The 19,279-nt window shown below is 37.6% G+C and overlaps 1 protein-coding gene across 3 annotated transcripts; it reads right to left on the reverse strand.

The window, feature by feature from the left end:
* Positions 1-3,181: 3,181 nt before the first annotated feature.
* LOC306883446 (E3 ubiquitin/ISG15 ligase TRIM25-like) lies at positions 3,182-9,695 on the reverse strand. 3 transcript variants are annotated; one of them, XM_079438718.1, is made up of 7 exons: positions 9,033-9,686; positions 8,485-8,580; positions 8,171-8,404; positions 7,240-7,399; positions 7,066-7,113; positions 4,092-4,289; positions 3,434-3,982 (listed from the first exon to the last, which is right to left on the reverse strand). In XM_079438718.1, exons 1-7 carry the CDS (start codon positions 9,603-9,605, stop codon positions 3,957-3,959), a joined length of 1,335 nt encoding a protein of 444 aa, XP_079294844.1. In that variant the 5' UTR covers positions 9,606-9,686; the 3' UTR covers positions 3,434-3,956. The 3 variants fall into 3 exon arrangements, with proteins under 3 accessions (XP_079294843.1, XP_079294844.1, XP_079294845.1); XM_079438717.1 differs by having other exon boundaries at positions 3,182-4,289; positions 9,033-9,695; XM_079438719.1 differs by lacking the exon at positions 4,092-4,289 and having other exon boundaries at positions 9,033-9,671.
* Positions 9,696-19,279: the final 9,584 nt, after the last annotated feature.

Below are 19,279 nucleotides of genomic sequence, written 5' to 3' on the forward strand. Positions count from 1 at the left end.
TTAATAAGGTCATAATCACAGTAAAACAATGCTCCTCATTACCATGGATATATAAAATAAAATAAAAAATAATAAACTATAGAATTTAGAATAAAAAATAGTGTAAACACATGCAGAAATTATGAAAACAACCTCTATGAAAGTGATTTATATTCCCCAGTATTTAATTTAAGTAATAACAGCAACGTTTTATATAACACAATTCTGAGTCAAATATGATATTTGCACTTTTATGAGAGTATGTAAAGTTTAGCAGCGTGACAACTCTGTTCTCTCAAAGTTATGAACAAACGTTCTTCCAGTAACATTAATAGAATATTCATTCAAAGTTATCTGATCTTTAACAGCGTTCTCAAAACTTTAGCACAAAAACATGATTTATACGTTTATGGAGAGTTCTGAAACAGCTGGATGTTCATCTAAGATGGTTTAGAGAACATTCAAAATCAACATCAAACATATAAGTTTGAGTTTAATGTTAAGGAACTTGATTATATGATATTAAAGTCAAAGTTAAAGGATTAAAGCACGTGTTGAAGCACGGATGAATGGAGATTAAAGAACGGCACGTGCTTGATTGATCCTCTAAACCTGATCTCTGTGAACGCGTTCAAGTTCAGAAATGTGTTCTGATTCATAACAGACATAAACACACAGAGTTGTAAAATACCAATCTTTCTTAGTATTCTCATAAACACAGGTTATGTCTAAAATGAAGGCGAACAGTTAGGAGAAAACAGATGTGGATCAGTATATTAGATTCTTTCTTCTTAAAGTGACAGCAGCCTAAATAAACCTGCTGTGGAATGTTATTAATGTTAATCAAACAAAAGATAAAGAGAAAATAACTCTTTAATAAATAACTGTCCTTTACTAAATAACTGTTGTAGCTTGAAAAAACTCTAAGTATTCTTTAATGGATATATATGTGTGTGTGTGTCATTTTAATGTTTTATTATTTTCTATGCTTTTGTTTTCCTTCAATCCAGTTAATAATTGCTGTCCTTGTCTTTTTTTTAGGTGTTATCACATCACAGAAGTAAGTACTTTCAGTCTTTTAGGTATATATTTATGGTCAGTTAGGTTTTATCTGCTGTTGTTCATGAATTAACGGAGTTGTTTATGTGCATCATCATATTACAGACCCGTGCCTGCTGGATTAATATGATTTGAGCAGATACCAAAGCTGATTCCAAAGCAATACGTATATGAGGTTAGCTTCTTTAATATAATACAAAGTGCATGAGTGAAAATTATGCTAAAGCTATTGATCATTAATGTGTTTTTTGTTGTTCTACAACTAATCAGTTCTTTTCTCTAAATCTCTTAATCCTGGCAGGAAAAACAGACAGCTTGGAGAAGGTATGTGATGACTTTGTTTGGCAGAAAAGGATGTTTTAAAGGGATGTTCTTGCCAAAAATCTAAATGATCTGATCATTTATTCATTCTTATACTGTCCTATGACTTTTTTTCTTCAGATAAATTCAACGATTTTTAGAAAAATAATCCATCTATGTGAGACCATATAATGCTAGAGGAAGGGACCCTTAAAGTTAATGCTTCAAAAACGAGAGCGATGTTGTGAAGAAGATGTCTTTAGCAGATATTTATTCCTCCTCATATGAATTACTGTCACAATTGCTGTGTGTGGTGTTTTTAAAGCATCAAATATGGACTCACAGGGATTGAGGATTTTTCTAAAAATCGTTGTATTTATCAGAAGAAAGTAATATACATGGAGGTTAGCATGAGGGTGATAAATGATAAGAGAATTTACATTTTTAGAAGGACTACCTCATTAAATGAAATGGATTGTCAGCAAATTAAAAACAATAAATAAGACATTCTTTATACAGAATAACATGCAATCTCATTCTATATACTCTTCCCTCTTTTCAGCAAACTGAGGTTACTCTTCAACACACTGCAGTTCTCCGTGGCATTGCTGTCCTGCTTGGGCACAACACAGAGAGGAAAGCTCTTGCGTGTTTATTTTCATGTTTTCTCTTGATTCAGCTGTTGTTTACTTGATGACACAAGTTGACATTGCAATACATGTCAAAGGAGTTAGACAGTATGAGCAAATGTTTTTGTTACTATGTAAGTTAAAGTATATTGAGTGTGCGTTCGTTTTATTGTTTTTACGTGCTCAGGGAATATTATTATTCTTAAATGCTCTTTTGTTGGTTTTCATTGCTTCTATTGTCCTCATTTGTAAGTCACTTTGGATAAAAGAGTCTGCTAAATAACTAAATGTAAATGTATTTTTTACAGTGCAGTAGCATTATTGTATTGCAATCATACAATTTTTATTTATGTGTTTAATTGATATAATAAAAAAATAACAATTAATATTTGGGAAATTATTAATATTCATAATTTGATTTTACCAGTGCAGTAACATTATTGCAAGCATACCATATTTAAAATAATAAAAGGTAATTTATATTTTGAAAGTATTATTATTATTATTGGTTTTATTATTATTAATATTATTGTTAAATACAGTTTTTAAATTTAGTATGAAATCAAATTAATATTTTGAAAGAATTATTATTATTATCCATTTTTATTATTATTATTAAATTCTGACTGATTTTTTGTTTTTAAATAGTGATTTTTTTTACAATGCAGAAGTGTTATTGCAATCATAATATTTTGTGTTCAATTGATATAATTAAAAATCAATCATAAAATAACATTTATATTTTGGAAATTATTATTATTATTATCATCATTATTATTATTAAATACTGACCTTTTTACAGTGCAGAAGCATTATTGCAATCATACAGTTTTATGGATGAGTTTATTTTATATATATTTGATATATAATGTTTTGATTGCTTCTATTGTCATCATTTGTAAGCGGCTTTGGATAAAATCATCTGCTAAATAAATAATGTAAATAATTATTACAGTTGCAACATTTCTTTGATTTGTTATGATTTAAATAATAATGAACTACTATTAATATTTTGGTCATTGTTATGTATTTGTATTATTTTATATGATTGAATAGTCTCTTTATTTGACAGCAGAATTATTGTATTTGTAGCACATTTCAACTGAATTAATAATTAAATGAATAAAAAGGATTATATTTCAGCTAAAGTCATATTTGCTTTATTTCTATGGTAATATTTGTTTAAATGAATTAAGCAAAGCCTGCAGATGTTTGAACACATTTGGACATGTTTTAATAAATAAAAGAGCTGATTTGACTGATTCAGTGAATATACAGTCATTAAAACATTTCCCTACTCAGAAGAAAAGACATATTTCAGGAAGTAAATATTCTGTCATGATCTTTCACTGAAGATCTCATAATAATTGAATATGTCTTTACTGTAGTTAGAATGAATGTATTTGATTAAATGCTGTGATTTATGTCATATTTGATAACATCAGAAACTCTCCTGAAGCTGATTTCAGTCGATTCATAAATTTTATTCATAATTCATGCAGCATTCAGACATTTGACACATTCATCAGATGATTTGACATTGTGTTTTATTACAAACATCTGAGAAAATCAGATGAATGATAATATCAGGCTGAGTTTGATAGTAAGAATACAAATGACTGATGTGAGTTTGAGAAAAGCCCAGAAACACAGATCATCACTGATTTACTGTCTAGATGAGGATTTCTGATTCATGTTCATATTAATGTGATGAAGAGACTCTATAACATCTGTTACTGATTGATCCTGCAGCTCAAAGCATTATGGGTAGAATCTCTCATCGGTCTATTCTGATTCATCAACACAGTTTCACTGATGATCCAATATAATCAACCCAAAACCCAGGATAGAGGGTCTGAGTGAATGTGGTCTGGACTGTGTGGATGAGGCTCATTGTGTCAGAGACGCTGTAGAAGGACAGAGTTCCTGCTCTGGGATCCACAAACACTCCTATCCTCCTGATGATGGGCTTCACAGAGAGATCAGTCACTATGTTATTGTGTATGAATGAGTATCTGGAGGAAGAGCAGAACAAACTCCAGGACTGATCATTATATCCAAACACACACTCATTACCCTGTCCCTTCCTGCTGATGCTCTTATATGACACTGATATAAACACACCATGATCTCCACTGCACTCAATCTCCCAGTAACAGCGTCCACACACACTCTCTCTACACAACACCTGATACACATCAAATCTGTCTGGATGATCAGGATACGGCTGGACTGTGCCAGTGACAGTAATCACTCTGTTGTTCTCAGACAGACGGAGGTGTTTATTCACTGTGTTCAGATCCAGAGTGAGCTGATGGGAATCTGATGGAGATAAAACACATCAGAATCAGGAATTATGAATCTGTTTGATCTTCTCATGTAACTGAACTCTTCAGGGTTCACAACACCCAACCTATCTGAGGGGTGTCCTTGTCCCCACTAAAATAGGATTAAAACCACACGGTGTACTGTAAATAATGTTTTATACTTAAAATAATTTGAGTAGTAAAACAACACAATCGGGGCAAAAATGTAATTTTGAGTCTCCCTCCCTTGACTCTCAGTGCTTTGGTCCAAATGCTTTCCTCTTTTATATCATAAACACAAGTCCGGTGAGAGAACAAGTCAATATTTGTGGAACTCCAGGCTGTCAATTGGCTATTTTATTCACTTAAACATCGGATGAAGTGATTATTTTCTCTTTGCGCGTGCACAGGACACAGTTTGCGCATCTGAGAGCGCGCGTCCGGTTTCGCGCACATTTCAACGGCTATTCGGCTGTTTAAGGAAGTGATGTCTTTGTTCCTTTTTGTTCGTTTTTGACGTGCGTTTATCATAACAGGAAATGGGCGTCGAATGCGTGCGTTTGGAGTAGGACAAAACGCACGTTCTGAACGTGTTACAGGTAAACCACACAGGCAGAGCAAACGTCTTTTGAAGTATCCACACAGGCGAAAACAACGTGCTCTTTCTGTAGTGTTCTCAAAATGGCACGCGTCAAAAGCGTGTGCTGACTTCATTGCCCGATTCTGTCATGTGTCCGCTATATCCTCCTGAGACCCCCCCAAAAAAGCTTTTTTTCATGTCATTACATTGTTTAGAGCATTAGAAAAAAAATGGAAAATTAAAATTTTTGAAAAAATATATTTTATTCATATTTTTTTCCTAAAAAATAAAATGGCATGAATAGACATAAAAAAGGCAAAAACAATGGGATTTTTTTTTTTAAATCACCAATACATTTTTAGGGTTTATAGTTTTGGTGTGCCACCCCAAGATTTTAAGTGGCCCCATCTGGCCACCCCAATGAAAAATTTCTGGAGGCGCCACTGCTGAGAGCGCGCGTCCGGTTTCGCGCACATTTCAAACGGCTATTCGGCTGTTTAAGGAAGTGATGTCTTTGTTCCTCGGACGTTTCCGGTTAGTGTTGGAGCGCATTCAAAACAATGGCGGCAAAAAAAAGTAAGTAAAGTGAGAGGATGTCTTTTGTTTATATGCAGTACTGGTCAAAAGTCACACTATACATCACTATTAGTATTAGATTTATTACTATTACAAAATATTTATATTTTAAATAAATGCTGTTCTTTCATTCTTCAAATAATCCTAAAATTATCACAGGTTATAAAAAATATTAAACAGCACAATTGTTTCCAAAACTGATAATAAATCAGCATTTCAGAATGATTTCTGAAGGATCATGTGACACTGATATCTGGAGTAAATATGCTGTAAATTCAGATTTGATCACAGAAATAAATAATATTTTAAAGCACATTAAAATAGAAAACCATTATTTTAAATTGTAATAATATTTCAAAATATGCCTCTTTTTTGATCAATTAAATGCAGGCTTGATGAGCATTGGAGACTTCCTTCAAAAACATATTATTATTAATAGTAATAGTGCCCACACTTTTGACCAGTACTTCTGTATGTGTGTGTGTTTACAGTAAATGTGCATAAAGACATGCATACCCACATATATGCTGTATGTAGTGTGTGTGCATTTATTAATCTGCATGTAGGCTATAGTTTTAAAAAAACAAACGAATATAGGTTTATGCAAAACATGGTAGCCAGCACTGAACTGCATTCATCTTGTTTATTTATGACCACAGGATGGCTCAGATAGAGCACTCAAATTCTTTCTCGCACTGTTCCACAGCAACAAACTTGACCAAACTAAGCACACATTATAAAACGATTGAAATCAGTAATAATGGGATGTAGTGATTAGTTTATTAGCTTTAATTTAGTGTTGTAATAAACATGCATGTTCTGTAAAGCTGCAGTGAAACTATATGTATTGTGAAAACTGCTGTATAAATAAATATGAAAAAGAACATTTGCATAGATATACAGACTGACCCAGCAATGCAAGTGAAATGTCCACTAAAAACCTCCCCGGACATCTTAGTGACAAACCATGATAAGATCGTAAGTGACACTGTTTGTCTCGCTTCAGTTTAACCAAACATAAGACTGATGTCATCCATTGTACGAACAAATGATCCCAAACTTTCCGCTATGCAGTTAATTGTAAGCATCCAGACAGCAATACATTTAACATTACCACCATCTCTCGAGTAAACGCACGCATCAATCAGAGCCGTCTGGAAATACCTTAACTGTTACGTCTTCGCTAGACTTAAATAGTACGCTCTTGTTTTGACAGATCTGAGATTTGAAGATGGCGCTACCGGAAATGCTTCAGGACCAGACATGCGCAGTAGCTTTCCTTTGTTATTGTTTACGTCCGGTTTTCATCATTTTGAGTCTGCGAAACACTGAAATGGTCTATTAATGTGCTTTCGCTCTACATTTGTAGATTCGTCGACATTTGTCATAAAATAACGCAATAGTCTCCCTGCTACACTAATAGTAAGGTTTTCCTCTGTGTATATCCTTACAAGTAAATTTTAGCTGTATTATTTGTGTCCCCTTCAAAAACTGCTCTTGAGAAATTGTCCCCCCTACTGTTAGACCAAATTTACACCCCGTTTACATCATCAATTATAAAACTCTTCTTTCTCCTTCTACAGAAGAACATGAACACACTCAGTGAGGTTTTCTGCTAGTTTTCTTACTGACTTACATTTTAGGAAGTCGTTCCTGGTCCTGGGAACAATGTTGGTGAATGTGACTGTGGAAATCAACAGACATGAACAGTGTGATTCTCATGATCCTGCATCCATTCCTAACACATTTCTAATATGATGTTCTCCATGATATGAGATGATGATGAGCAGATGAATCTCCAGGACTTTACCTCTGTCTGAGATCTTCTTGAGCTCCTCTTTGCAGAAATCCTCCAGTTTGTCTCTCAGCTGATGGACAGATTCTCTCAGATCATCAAAAGAGAAGAGAGAACTGAAGAGATCATCATTTACGTCTGTAGATTCAGGAGGAGCTGAGAGAGACTGGGAACTCTACAGAAAACAGAAATCAAAACTCATCAGCTCCACACTTCACCCAATAACCTGCTCCAACATCAGATTTGACTGATCTTTAGTAACTCAATCCAGCACTTTCACAGCATCAGCTTTATTCTTCTCATATTCATTACATCACATTAGAGCTACAGATTATAGTATTTGCTGCTTACACTATATGTGAACTTTCTAGGAAATAGTTTGTATGATAAAACATCTGCTAAGAACATAAATGTCCATCTAACATCTCAAGCACATCAATGGAGTCTGATTGTAGAGTTGAGTAGATTTGCTCAAGAAAAGCAGCTGAAAGGCTATGATTAGATTGACCATTATTTATTACTTTAAAGCAAATAGAAACACTGAAACTTCAAAAAGATCCTTAAGACACACTCAGGTTTGGTTTCAGTACACTGAAGCATTGTTCAGTCAGTCAAGTAAACACAGATTATTTGTGGCAGCTTGCATTTTGGTCTTTTTTAGTAATTTTGAGAGGGGGAGGCAATATTGTAAAGTGAGCAAGGATGGACTGACTATACGGAGCAGTGGGACGCCGCTTTTACACGTGATTTAAAGAAAAGTACTGACATAAGACCCATCTGAGCAAGATTTCTGGTGCTGAAACCTAAGAGGCGTCTCTTTTAAAAGAAGAGAGTCTGACTGACGATTATATAATAAGACACTCATGAAATGTTTCTGTGTGAGTCTGGTGTCACAGCAGGATCTGCTCAAGTCCACTATGATCCTGTTCTTCTAGATCTGTGTTACCTGCAGGAACTGGATGTGATCCTGTGTGTGTGAAAGCTGCTCCAGCTCAGCGTCTCTCCTCCTCAGATCATTGAGCTCCTGCTCCAGTCGCTCCAGTCGTCCTTCAGCTCGACTCACTGCTTGCTTTTCCTGATCTCTGATCAGCCGTATCAGCTCAGAGCGGCTTCTCTCAATGGAGCGGATGAGCTCAGTAAAGATCCTCTCACTGTCCTCCACTGCTGTCTGTGCAGAGCGCTGTTAGGACACACAGTGATTCAGGCTTCAGTGAGTCTGAACTGAGACGGAGACAAACTTCTCTTCTTCTCCAGACTCACCTTATGAGACACCACAGCCTCTCTCAGCTGCTGGAGATCTTTCTCTCTCTGCTGGATTCTCTTCTGGAGCGTCTTCTGCTTCTCCAACAGCTGCTTCTGTAGGACAAACAGATGATAGTGAATCTCACAAAAAAGGGCTGTAGATTAATAAAACTCTAGAAGGTATGATTAATCATTTACCACTATTGTACATTAATTATTATAAAGATTAAGGCCTGTTTCACACTGTAAGTGTAACTATCATAAAAGTTAACCTGACACATACATAGCTTCACACTGACAGTGTTTCTGTGTCTGTCACTGCATTTAGACTGATAGAAGTATATATATATATATGTATGTTTCTTAATCAAGGCCTATTTTATGAAAGATTGTGTTGATAAAGGTTTATGGTTCATTTTCAGCAAACAGTGAAACTCTTCCTGCAGCTGCTGTTCATTTCTGCTGTCGTGTTCAGAGTGAATGCTGTAAGCTGTTAATATGGTGCTGATATAAACACATTTGAAACGAGTGTCAGCAATATTTCACCAGTGTCTAGTGTTAAATACCTGTTTCTCTGTCCTCTGTGCTGCAGCTGATACAGTATCATGGTTTTTATGTTCATCCACCAAACACAGCATACATATACATTTCTGATCAGTGCGACAGAAAACCTCAAGGAGCTTCTCATGTTTCTGGCAGATCATCTCCTGCAGTCGTCCAGTGGCTTCAGTCAGATTGTGTCTCTTTCCTTTAAACAAACTCTCATGTTGTTCGAGGTGATTATGACAGTAAGAGTTCAGACACACCAGACAGGACTTGACAGCTTTGTATTTTCTTCCAGTACAGACGTCACACTGAACATCTCCAGCTCCAGCAGGAACCGCACTTTGAAGTTTAGTCTTCTTCAGTTTCTCCACCATTTCAGCCAAGATGGTGTTTCTAGATAAAGCAGGTCTTGGACTGAAGGTCTGTCTGCACTGAGGGCAGCTGTAGACTCCCTTCTGATCCTCCAGATCCCAGCAGTCTGTAATACAGCTCTTACAGTAACTGTGTCCACAGGGAATGGTCACTGGATCCTTCAGGAGATCCAGACACACCGGACACAAGAACTCATCCTGAGAAAATCTGGCTTCAGCCATTTTACTGCACTAATACAGAGACACAAACACACAACGGCTCAACTACACTTCAGTTTCTCTTTCCCTGAAATCACGTGATTCCTGTTTCCTGGTTCTGTGTTTGAGTGACGTGTGCAAAACAAGTGTGTCTGTAAAACAGGTTCCTCATTCCTGAGTTTAGTTTCAACACACCTGACTGTTATTAAAGTAAATGCAAAGACCATGGCTGTATCCGAAATCACCCCCTATACCCTCAAATAGGGCACTATTTGAGGGTTCAGCCATTTTAAGTGGTGTTCGAAACCATAGTGGATGTTCTTGAGTGCACTCATTCAATCCCACAATGCACCGCAAAAACGATTTACAGCCGATTTACACTCAACGGCTAGAGAATCCCCAGAATGCACTGAGAGAGCCGTGCGCCGAATATATTCCTGCGTCTCACCAGAAGATGGCGCCCGCAGCTGAATCACCCATCCATTCATTTTAGAAGCACTCCATGCGTAATACAGCGTAATACAACACAGGTACAAAATTAATTGTAAACTGACTATTAGGGTTTATAAATAATTTCCGTGACAGAGTTCAAGATAAATCCTTCAATCTTACTACTGGAGCTGCCCGTATCAAATGATTATTAAACAGCAAGCAAACTATGCAAAAGCGGCAGTCCTTCCGGTGCACTGTGTCCGAATTCACTCACTCGTTTTCATTCACTCCTTCAAGTGAACTGTATGAGTGGACTAATGTAGGGAATAGTGAATGAGGCTATAGGGGGCGATTTCGGATACAGCCCTTGACTAGTTTTTTCAGGTGTGTTTAATTAGAGATCAAACTAAACTCAAAGGACAGGACAGATAATAAAAGAAGAATTAAAAAATAGAACAAGTACATAAGGAATAACAGTATACAAATTGACAATTGTATGTGCAACAAGTATATAATATAGACAACAAGTTGTCTATATTATATATTGTGTTTCTGCTGCTTTGTACATTGCCTTTTGGCTAATTGTTGTTATTCTTTTATTATCTGTGTCCTGTCCTGTTACTGTCTTTCTGTTGCACTGTGGAGCTTCTGTCACTACAACAAATTCCTTGTATGTGTAACCATACATACTTGGCCAATAAAGCTCATTCTGATTCTGATTCTGATATTGGGGGCAGTCATGGCCTAATGGTTAACGAGTTGGACTAGTTATCCGAAGGTTGAAGGTTTGAGTCTCAGGTCCGGCAGGGATTGTAGGTGGGAGGAGTGAATGTCCAGCACTCTCTTCGCCCTCAATACCACGACTGAGGTGCCCTTGAGCAAGGAACCAAACCCCCAACTGCAAATTCCAAGCATGGGAGCTCCTTCTTCTCTGTGCAATCTATGGATTGGATGGACCCAATATTTCCTTTTTCTTTTTTAAAAAAGAGAGAGGACAACAAAATCATCCTCACTGCTTGAAGACATTTTGTATAGTTTTGCGATTTTTTTCGCAACGTATTAATTAAAACGCATCGGACTCAGTGTGCAAGGTCTCTGTGCGTGACGAATTTTTAAGATTGCGAATGCGAAAAAACGCATGCGAAAATTCCGGACTCAGTGTGCAGAGACCTTGAGTCTGAATTTTTCGTCCGAAATTTTCGCACGTTGAAAAATAAATACGACCTCACGTTTTGTCAATCACGTTTGCACACTGCCTCCGAAATTTTCGTCCGTCAAAAAAAAAGTCGGATCGGGTTAGATTTTTTTCAGTTTTTCGCATCCGTGTAAAGCATATTGAGATGCTTTGAGAAGGTGTTTTGACCATTCAGAGCCACCGTACAAGCGAAAGCCAAAATCCAAAATAGTGTCAGACAAATTAATACACTTCGTCTTGCAGAATACAGAATATAAAGAACTGCTGTAGCCTATTTTTTATGCCTGGCGCGCACCTTTCCAATGCCGCAGTTCGGTGTGTGTGTGTGTGTGTGTGTGTCCATACCTCAGACAGTCTCTGTTCAGGATAAATTGGTTCACGGAAATTGGTGGTCTTCTTTTTATAATGTGGATTCAGTATCGCTAGCAAAGTATCAAACTGAGGCACTGACATCCTGAAATAAACTTTGAATCTCTCGAGATAATCCCGCAGCTCTGGTGGAACCTTCCTCTCTGCGCAATCTATGGATTGGATGGACCCAATATTTCCTTTTTCTTTTTTTAAAAAGAGAGAGGACAACAAAATCATCCTCACTACTTAAAGATATTTTGTATAGTTTTGCGAATTTTTTCGCAACGGATTAATTAAAACGCATCGGACTCAGTGTGCAAGGTCTCTGTGCGTGACGAATTTTTAAGATTGCGAATGCGAAAAAACGCATGCGAAAATTTCGGACTCAGTGTGCAGAGACCTTTAGAATAAAATGTGATTTTAACCCTTTTTGCACTTAATATATAGGCCTAGGCCTACATGGTTACATTTACTATTTGTTTTCATAGCCTTTAATAGGCCAATGCTTGGACAACATTGGGCGGTATGTGAAATACTAATTATATATACACATATATTTTAAATACAGATTTTTAAATACAAATACAAAAATGAAAATACTGAGATATATACCATATATTGCAAATCAGCCAAAAATACAGAGATGTGAATTTTTGGCCATATCACCCGGCCTTACTCGAGACAGTTTTCTACATGTCACTGTATGCTCACCTGAAGAAACGGGTTCATTTTTGTTCATTGCCATGCGATGTACTAAAAATGACAAAGTTGACTTTGACATTATAATCAAAGTATTTAGGAGAGCAGGTTCCTCTCAATGTCTGTAGACACAACATTAACTCAAAATCACTGTCAATGAAAGACAAATAAATAAATAAAGGTTGTGCAAAATGTACGAAAAAAGTTTTAAAAGTGTCGTTTATGCATCGATTTTCTAAAACATCATTCAGTGTTGACCCATAGGTTTGTGGGGCCCTAGGCAAGATTATGAAAATGACAGGGAAAATAAAGTATTTAAATATGAAACTAAAGCCACCAGTAGGTGGCGGCAAATCACTGATTTAAATGAGTAATTGAGTCATTAGATTTTGTTTAAAAGGACAGACTTGTTCAGGAACGAAGTGACTCATTCAAAATGTGGATTTATTCAGGAACTGAACACCTGTGTTGCATAGGCGGAGGGTGAACCGACTCCAGGGTAAGGCTAAGAGTAGGGATGCTAATTCCGGTTAATTTTCCCAACCACAACTGCTTATCTGATAAAAATCTGCTTATCTCATAAATTAGCATTAAATACATATAGAATGGATGAGTGTGTGTGATCCATTAAAAATACCAAAAAAAAAAGTTTTCACAGGTTTATTTTAACGCGCAAACAGCAGCATACAAAAAAAAGTAAACGGAGTAACAACAGAACCTTGATTCACACACCGACAAATTATCACGCACCTGCAGTGCTTCTAAAAACTGAGAAAAACTTATAAATAAACTATATAAATAAATAGGCCTACACATTTTTATTTTTTTACTTAATTAAATTAAGATGACACAAACGAAAACACACTGAATCCTTCTATGCACCTACCGGCACTTCTTTTTTTCCACTTCAAGCACTGGTTTTGACCACAAAGGATCTGGGATGCTCATGTCTCCGTTGAACTACAGCAGGCTGCCAAGACTCTCCTCTCTGAATTCTGATCTTTTCTCCAGGTTGCAGATCCAGTAAGAGCTTTGCCTGTCATAATAAAACTTTTGCTTACTCTGCCGTTCTTTGAGCTTTCTTTGCACTTGTTTCATGGCATCAGAGGTAAGCAGCGCAGATGATGTTGGCACCTTTGTCCTGAGACGACGCCCCATCAACAGCTGTGCAGGAGACAAACCTATCCCTTTGACTGGCGTGTTGCGGTACTTAAGTAGTGCAACATATGGGTCACTGTTGTTACTTTGAGATTTTTTCAACAGAGTACACTTCACAGTTCCGAGGTGAGACTCGTGTATTTTACTGAGCATTTCTTGTCTGAGCTGCTGTGGACCAATTAGCTTATTGGCCTTAAAAAAACAGACCATCAGCATAGCTGATTTCCTCTCTGAACGTCCAGTAGGGTTGAATTGATCTTGGTAATGCAGATCTCTCTTTTGACTAGCCATCTCTGACAGCGTTTCTTAATGCTTGCATCTCAGCATCCTCTGCTGTGGCTTTCTTGAAAACGTTCCAGGTTTTTTTTTAGAAATGGGAAGTTGTGATGCCACCCAATTCACCTCCAACTCTTCTCCCAACAGATCCTCTTTTTCCTGTCATATAATAAACTCAGAGCATCAGCAATATATAATTCTTTGCCAGGTTTGTACATCACATTGAGATTGTATCTCTGCAGACGTAGAAGCATTCTTTGAAGTCTCATCGGAGCTTGATGTAATGGCTTTCTGGAGCTTGATGTAACGGTTTGTGGTCACTTTCAATTTTGACTTCTTTTCCATACACATATTGGTGGAATTTCTCACAGCCATATACTATCGCCAGCAGCTCTTTCTCATTTGTGCGTATCTGCGTTGACAGTCACTTAGGGCTCTAGACCCATAAGCCATTGGCCTCCCTTCCTGCAAGATAACAGCACCTTCTGAACAGGCTTGCTGACGTCATAGAACTTCAATGAGCTTTCTCCGCAGGGTGGCTGGGCGATCCCTTAGAGATAGGGTGAGAAACGCGGTCACTCGGGAGGAGCTCAGAGTAGAGCCGCTGCTCCTTCACATTGAGAGGGGTCAGCTGAGGTGGCTCGGGCATCTGTTCCGGATGCCTCCTGGATGCCTTCCCGGGAAGGTGTTCCGGGCGCGTCCCACTGGGAGGACCTAGGACACGCTGGAGAGACTATGTCTCCCGGCTGGCCTGGGAATGCCTCGGTGTCCCCCCGGAAGAGCTGGAGGAAGTGTCTAGGGAGAGGGAAGTCTGGGCATCTCTGCTTAGACTGCTGCCCCCGCGACCCGGCCCCGGATAAGCGGAAGAAGATGGATAAACATTTTAACCAAAACAAGCATTTTGACACCATTCATACTTAATTTCTTGTTTCTTTTTTTCCCCTTGTTACACCTGCAGATAGGAGAGTAGATTAACATCGGTGGACTTGAACTTTCAAATGGTGTAATGACGTCTTTCCGTAGTTGAAATAAGATACCTTCTGATGTTCATTCATTTTTATTTATTTTTCTGAGGCTTGTGTCTGATCTCTTTTGATCCCAGAAATGCAACTGATTGTCACATGAGCAAATGACAGCTGTGTCTCATTATTGCGCTTTATTCACTAGTCAAAGTGCTCAGACTGTTGAGACAGTTATACAAGGTCATGGAAAACCTCACTCTATTGTTAACCTAGATAATTGTATGTTATTAGGCACAATCACTGGCATTTTTTCCCCTGATAACACCAGAAACAACTTAAAATACGCCACCATTTTCGCTCATATATACAAGAGTAATACACCATTTCATAACTGTCAAGGGTCTACTTTTATTTGTGTATACTCACAATATTTTAGTAAAGAGAGCATGGTCCTTTTAAGCCTATTCCCTGTTTATTGTTCCTATTCCTATTGACTGTTTAGTTATGTTAGTTGTAGAGTATATACTGAGTTGTGTGTGTAACAGACGTAGGCAAGTAAGTGCTGGTGCGTGTAAACCTCACTCCCCTGATCTCAAAAAGAGGTGCTCTGGCGACAGACGCTAGAGGCCGTGGGCTTTAGCCTCCTCGTTAGAGCGCCCGCCTCCCGCGCCGGAGACCGCGGTTTGAATCCCGCTCGGAGCGGGCGAAGTAAAACCGGTGACATTGGTGCCGTGACCCGGATGGGAGTGAGGTTTAGGGGGGTGAGTGTAACAGACGTAGGCAAGTATGCTGGTGCGTGTAAACCTCACTCCCCTGATCTCAAAAAGAGGTGCTCTGGCGACAGACGCTAGAGGCCGTGGCCCTTAGCCTCCTCGTTAGAGCGCTGGAGACCGCGGTTCGAATCCCGCTCGGAGTGGGTGAAGTAGAACCGGTGACATTGGTGCCGTGACCCGGACAGGAGTGAGGTTTAGGGGGGTGAGTGTAACAGACGTAGGCAAGTATGCTGGTGCGTGTAAACCTCACTCCCCTGATCTCAAAAAAAAGAGGCGCTCTGGCGACAGACGCTAGAGGCTGTGGCCCTTAGCCTCCTCGTTAGAGCACTGGAGACCGCGGTGGAGTGGGTGAAGTAGAACCGGTTACACGTGTTTACGTAGAGTCTTTTGGAGGTTGCTTGTATGCTCATCATTCCGCCCCCATTTCCACATAGGACAATGCATTAAAACGAAACCAACTGCATGCATGACAATATAAACGATGTTGTGTTTTTGTAAAATAAATATGTAGTATTGAGTACTCTGGTAGTGAGCAGGGAGAGAGGATATTTAGAGACACACAGAACAATTTAAGCAATGCACAGAACAAAAATGTGTTGAGGACGCCACACAGAGATGATGCTAATGAAGGACAGGGTGAGTGAAATCGTGGTTTGTGTTTGTGTGACAGCAGGCAGACCTGGCTAGTAACTGATTACATGTAAACTGGGTTACGTAATCAGATTCCAAATATCAAGTACTTGTAGTTAGTGTATATTTAATTTTATAGTTTTATTATAATATTTTTTTTTTTTTTTTTTTTACGATATAATTCATTATATATTAGCTTTTTATCAACTCAGCTTGGGAAACCCTGGTGTAATGTAGGCTAATGTTTAATGCATTTTATCATGCTGATAAAAAATAAATAAAATAATATATTTTTTTTAACACTAGCTATTTTTTACATTTTAAGTTTAATTCAAAAACTATTTGTTTGCCTGTGTGGAAATGGCAAATGAGTCAATGATCTTCTGCAGCCATCTAGTATTTCATTTTTTATAAATATTTGTCTTCCAGTAGATGGAAGCAGTCTTTCACAAAACCATGATACATTTTCCATGTCATCTCTATGAATGAAATTGAGACATGTAGGTCTTTAAAGTGAATTTTACATAAAATTGTATTATTTTTTAGAATTACAAATTTAGGAAAATACCTAAAATACCATAAAGCCCCCAAAACCTGCACAACTGAAGAGTAAAAACATGAATAAAGTGAAAGATATAACAACTCGGCCTATAAAATTTGAAACACATTATTACGCATACATTCCCATGAGTAATCCCTTCAGTTTTAAGAAATAATATTGCACTTGTATTCAATTGCAGCTTCTTGGTCTCTCTCTCACACATACACACATACTGTACATCTCATTAAAAGATGAGTGGGAAATTATATGGACATTCTGTATGGCTTGAGATCTCTCTGGTGTACATTAGAGGTGCTGATTTTGTGCCCAGTGCCATGTGTAGTTAATTCAGAACTGATGACTTGCTACAACCATTGTTCTTGAGCAGAACAACAATGCAATGCCTTCTAGTGAAGAGATGAAGACATCACAAGAAACCAAAGTATGACTGGTTAGCATGAATCCATAGTGAGTCAGTTATACCAAATGCAGATTTGATTTATTAGCATAACATACATTTGTAGGGTCTGCCAAAGCACTGCAGGAAGAGGAGAGAGAAGTAAAAAAGACAGATTAATAGACACATTTTAACATTCAAAAAATATTTAAAAAATAAACGTTCAATTGGCATTATATTTTGTTAGTAGAATGTTGTTAGAAATGTTTTAGTAACAGTTAAATAAGGTTATAATCACGACAAGGAAGCTGCAAATTTCAACATTTTAGAAACATTTAAAAATGATCCTACAATGTTTTTATAAACCTAACTTTCTTCCCTGGGAATTTACTTCATCTACAGTATTTGTGTAAGTCTTGTTTATTTCCTGACCCGAGATTTGGTCAAATGTTAAACCTTTAAAAGCTAAATATTTAGATAAAACATTTTTATGGCTTGGCCATTCATTCATGCATAGTTGGGATCACTATATAATTTTTTTGTTTGTCTGTAAGAAATTGACACTTAATCAAGGACACATTCAATTGGTCAAAAATGACAATAAATACATGTATAATGTTACAAAAAACCTATTTGAAATAAATGACAGTTTCACTCTGTATCTCTTAGATTGTGGCGGTTGTTTAAACGCAGGGCCACTGATGAGGAAGTGGCTCCAACACCATGTAAGATTATTAATTTATCTTTTTCATAGAACAAAAAAAAAAAATCTGTAGAGTGATTCTCTTAAAGATGAGTATTTTGGGAAGAAGTTTGGTTATGGCCAGTTGGTGATCACTGAATCTATATTTTATTAATACAGTGTTTCTTAGTTTTCCTTTTAACAAATGAAGGCCTTAAAAAGTTTGTTAAATTCATAAAGGCATTGTATTAAATGTTGCATGCATTGCACAAAAAAGAGAAAAATTTAAGATACGTTTACTTGCAAAATGAATTAAAATGTAATGGAGATCTGCTGGAAGTTGTATTTTCTATTGCTTGTTTATGTTTATGTTTAGAGAACATATTGACATTATTGTGTTCATTTTGGTCCTTAAATCGCATTTACTTGATCTTAAAAAGGTCTTACAAAAAAAATAAAACCTACAGTTGATAAGACCCTCATAAAACCTGCAGTTTGCTCGTCAAAAAGTCCTCAGGACCTGTTTATATAGATTTGCTACTCTCTTTCCTAAAAATTACTTTTAGACATACTTTATACTTAATGTACGTTTTGTGTTTGCATTATAGTTTCACAAGAAAAACAAAACAATGTTGAGCAACTGAAGATTTTAAGTAAAACACTGGAAAAGAATTCCTTCAGTTTCGACTTTTTCTTCAGCACTCATCCTGTTGAACTATCTGTCGAGGTGCAACCTACTTGCAGCAGGGGCAGAATCAACACTTTCAGATTAAACACATTTCTCTCTTAATTTCTCTGAAGATGATAAAGCAGTTTGCCCCCCCAAAAAACGTGAAATTAATTTAAAAAAATTCCTTTTATGGCATAAAACCTGTCCTATAAATACATTTTTTGCCAAACTTTTCCTGCAGGAAGGAAAGCACCCCAATAACCGGGCATCTCTGGGGGTCCTCTCAGCAAGAAGAACACCAGTCAATGAACAGACCTCACTTCAAAACATATGCCTGCCTAGTAGAGGGGGCTCTAGCATGAGTGATACTGAGAAAGGCCAGAGATGTCTACCGCATCCCGTCCAGAAGCCAAACATGCAGGTTCCACAGATCAGGGTGCGGGTGTCAAATTGTGCCCAGACCTTGAGAGAGAAGCTCCCGGGGAATTCTCCAAGGAGGGTTCTGATCTTGCACAAGGTTTTTGCAAGGAGGCTCACTGGGGGGAAGGCATACTTGTGCAGACCCCGGGGTCAGCTGTGTGCCAGCGCTAAAAGGCATGTGATTGGTTGTTCATTGCTGATGTCATGCTTTCAAGTGCATGCGCTTCATTAACTCAGGATTAAAGCTTGAGCTGACCGAGAAAGTTTAGGATCAGCATCATGGTACCAACAAAACCGGTTTGGATTTGTTTGTTTTGGTTTTGTCAATTCAACACTAATGCTATAACCTGTAATCCTGAGTTGTTGTGGTGAAAAGAAATGGGTTAATCCCATACTTTAACAATCTTTTAATTGCACTTTTAGGCTGGAGCACACAGGTGAGGACTGTAGCACTTGTGTTGACGCTGGAGTGAGCCCTCACCCCCAAGGGGCACAGCTCGCCTTGGCATTGG

The sequence above is a fragment of the Barbus barbus genome (genome assembly GCF_936440315.1).
Source record: "Barbus barbus genome assembly, chromosome: 17".
Lineage (NCBI taxonomy): Eukaryota > Metazoa > Chordata > Actinopteri > Cypriniformes > Cyprinidae > Barbus > Barbus barbus.

Coding starts and splice junctions, on each gene's coding strand:
- LOC306883446 (XM_079438717.1), bottom strand. CDS start 9,605: ATGGCTGAAGCCAGATTTTCTCAGGATGAGTTCTTGTGTCCGGTGTGT. Junction 8,405..8,484: donor AGGCTGTGGTGTCTCATAAG/GTGAGTCTGGAG, acceptor GTGTCCTAACAG/CGCTCTGCACAGACAGCAGT. Junction 7,114..7,239: donor CAAGAAGATCTCAGACAGAG/GTAAAGTCCTGG, acceptor TGATTTCCACAG/TCACATTCACCAACATTGTT.